The 3451-nt window shown below is 41.4% G+C and overlaps 1 protein-coding gene across 2 annotated transcripts in view; it reads left to right on the forward strand.

The window, feature by feature from the left end:
* TAF9B (TAF9B RNA polymerase II, TATA box binding protein (TBP)-associated factor, 31kDa) overlaps positions 1–3451 on the forward strand; it is a 14185-nt gene that overhangs the window by 6744 nt on the left and 3990 nt on the right. The window contains exon 6 of one of the 2 annotated variants that reach the window (XM_005872858.2): positions 2625–2735. The exons of the other annotated variant lie outside the window; for it this stretch is intronic. Coding sequence (XP_005872920.1) covers positions 2625–2735 — 111 coding nt within the window. The remainder of the gene's footprint in view (positions 1–2624; positions 2736–3451) is intronic. 2 annotated transcript variants of the gene reach the window in all.

Raw genomic sequence — 3451 nt, forward strand, 5'->3', positions numbered from 1 at the left:
TCTAGAAGATTCTTGAGTAACCTTATAACCGTGGTTTTGAACTCTATATCCAGTAGTTTGCTTTCATCCATTTCTTTCATTTGTGACTTGTTTCTTTGTCTCCACATTTTGGCTGCTTCCCTGTGTTTGCTTCTATGTACTGGGTAACTGCTAAGTCTCCTTGAGTTGATAGAGTGGCCTTGTGTGGTAGGTGTCATAGGGCCCAGTGGCTCAGCCTCCCCAGTCACCTGAGGTTGACACTCTTGGTGCACCCCTTTGTGGGCTGAGTGCACAGTCTTGTTGTAGTTGAGCCTTGATTGCTGTTGGTATCACTCGGAGGAATTGACCTCCAGGTCAATTGGCTGTGAGAATCAGCTGTGTCTACACTGGAAGATCTGTTGCGCAGGAGACACCCTTATGGGGCAGGACTTGCTTCAGTGAGGCTTTGGTGCTCACTGAGTTTGCCCCTTGAGTGTGTATCTTATGGATGTGAAGAGTTGTAATCCGGTATGGTCTCACTCTGACCACTGGGTACACTGGCTCTTGGATCTCCAAGGAGGTGCAAGGTCAGTCACTGACTGGGGCCACCCAGCAGGAGCTACAGAGACATCTGCAGATTCCTCCTCTTTGTATGGGGTTTGGAAGTGCCCAGATGAGGCCCAGCTGTGAAGCAAGGCAGGCTACTGCTGCCAGACCTTGGGCCTTCTTTTGGAAGCTCTGGGGCTCTCTGACCCAGCTTCAGTTTGACAGGTTTTAGGTGGAGAAAGGACAGGCCATTCATATGCAAAAGCCTCTGCGCACAGCTTGGATGGGGTTGTAAATTGGGTGGTGTGGGGTCTCTGGGAATCACCAGGGTGGAGCAAACAGCAATGGCTGCCAGTCAGCCCTGCATCGGAGAGGTCCCCGGGTCTCTGCGTCCCGCACCCCCGTGCAGGAACAATGATCCCTGCAAGCACCTCTGAGAGAAAACCTCCCTCGTGTTCCTGTCCCGATGCCAGACAGTCCCATTTCTCCCCGTATGTGTCTGGGTCCCCCAGAGTCTCACCAGAACTGGAGTTCAGAGCAAGTGGGAGCTTGTATCTCCCTCCCAATTAAAAGAGCAGCACATCCAGGTGCCAGCACTTTCTGCGCCTCCGCAACTCTTACCAGTCTCAATGCACTTTCTTCACCTCTCCATGGTTCTGGGTGGTAGTAGTTCTGCCTTTTAGTTGTAATTTTGATGTGGTTGTGAGAGGCAGCAAGTATAGGTGTTTACCTATGCCGCCATCTTGGTTCTCTTGATAGTTGTAGTTTTTCAAATAACTATCCCTGGGCAGGTTGGTTCTAGGGGAAAGGAATATATGGAAAACCTTACATCCCCAAGGGGAAAACTAGGAACATACATGTTTCCAAAAATGCATTTTTTTGAGAGAGCTGTGACATTAGTTTACACGCTGAGTCTTTGAGTCTTGGGAAATTCATCCATTAAGCAAATATTTGTTGAGTGCCTATTAGGAGCAAGGCACAAAAGCCATGTGCTCACAAGGATGAAAAAGGTTAGCAGAGGCTTGTAATTGAGGGAACAACATAAGACACTAATAATAAGGCTCCTATAACATATTAAGGGAATTTCAGAGGCAGGTAATGACTTCTGAATAAAAAAATTTACAAAATGGGGTGGTATTTGAATTTTACCTTGGATTAAAGGGTTGAATTAAAATGAGGGGTGTTGAACATGGTTATCTCCAAGATCTCTTTCTACTTAAAAAAAATCTGAATATAAAAAAGAAATATATTTTTTGCCAACCTGAGGACCCCAAAGGGTATATTTGATAGGCTTTTTAAAATATATATATATATTTTATTGATTTTTTACACAGAGGAAGGGAGAGGGATAGAGAGTTAGAAACATCAATGAGAGAGAAACATCTATCAGCTGCTTCCTGCACACCCCCTATTGGGGATATGCCCGCAACCAAGGTACATGCCCTTGATCGGAATCGAACCTGGGACCCTTCAGTCCGCAGGCCGACACTCTATCCACTGAGCCAAACCGGTTAGGGCTGATAAGCTTTTTGTTAGATGTGTGTGATTTAACTTCATGGGCATAATAGACATCTTCTAGTTCTCAGCAAGTGACAAAAATTAAAAGTGCCATGTAGGGTAATTAATAGAAAACGTGGGTCATTATTCTGCTAGCTTATTTAAACACTCAATTTTATGACTTCCTGTCACTAAAATTCCATGCCAGTCGCTGTTTGAAGAGCTTTATGTGGATTATTTTGTTTTAATTCTCACAGAATCCTATTAAATAGGTACTGTTGTCCCCATTTGATGGATGAGAAAAGAGAGGTACAAAAAGATTAAATAACTTGCCCAAGCATACTCAGCTATTAGGTGATAAAAGCCTGGATTCAAACACAAGCAGGTAGGCTCCAGAACCTACATTTTTTACCACTGCACTATCCTGAAGTTTTAGCATCTACTAGTAAACTATTGAGCTTGTAAACACTTTTGAAGTTACTTCACTCTAATTTCTAATGATTTTTTTCTCACCTTTTATTACTTCCCTATGCTTTGAAAGTAGTTTCTGGTAAGGTAAGGAGGGCAGAATATGAACCTTTATAAGTCATCTAACTAACATAGTCTGTTAATTACAACTACAGCAACCCCACAAACAGTGTCTGTTACAAATAAAGTTGCACCTCCAGTATCAGTGACAAGCCAAAGATTTACGGTACAGATTCCACCTTCTCAGTCCACACCTGTCAAACCAGGTAACGTCATGGGTGGGGAAGGGGGGTGGTGGTGTAAGTGGTTCTTTTAAAATATTTTTTTCTGAATTTAAAATTTCTGAATAATTTGTGACTATAGAACAGTTTGTGTTCCTATAGCAAGAGTTAAATTGTTTAAATAACATAAGAAGGTGGCAATAATGCTGCAAATCTTCAGAGGGGGTCTATGAGCCCACTAAAATTACAATATATGAAATTTTAAGTATATATAACATTTTGGGGTTAGGGAGAGTATTCACTGTGACCATCAGATTCTCAAAAAACAATGTGAACTAAAATAAGTTAGGGCCCACAAATCTAAGGCAGCTTCAGGAGAAAGCACTTGGGGTTCAAGCTCAAGAAAATTATACAACTGAATGTACATCAAAAGAAAAGTGTACCTTTACTCACTTCATGGAAGGAGACATATAAAATTGGAATAATATAAGTAGAATTCTGTTATAGTATAGTTTGTTAATGCACATGTTTAGATTCACATCTTAAACTTAACCACACACAATAAACTATGTATATAAAATATTAGCCTATGAGGGAAGCAAGATTCTTACGTTGAACATACAGAGTGTGTACCATGATGAATCCAGTGCACTGCTTCCCATGACTAAGTACTAAGTAAAGTTTTAGGTAGTTAAAAGTTCAAAAAAAACTAACATAAAACCTTTTTTTTTTTAATTAAATCTTTACTGTTCAGGTTACAT

The sequence above is a fragment of the Myotis brandtii genome, unplaced genomic scaffold, assembly GCF_000412655.1.
Source record: "Myotis brandtii unplaced genomic scaffold, ASM41265v1 scaffold394, whole genome shotgun sequence".
NCBI lineage: Eukaryota > Metazoa > Chordata > Mammalia > Chiroptera > Vespertilionidae > Myotis > Myotis brandtii.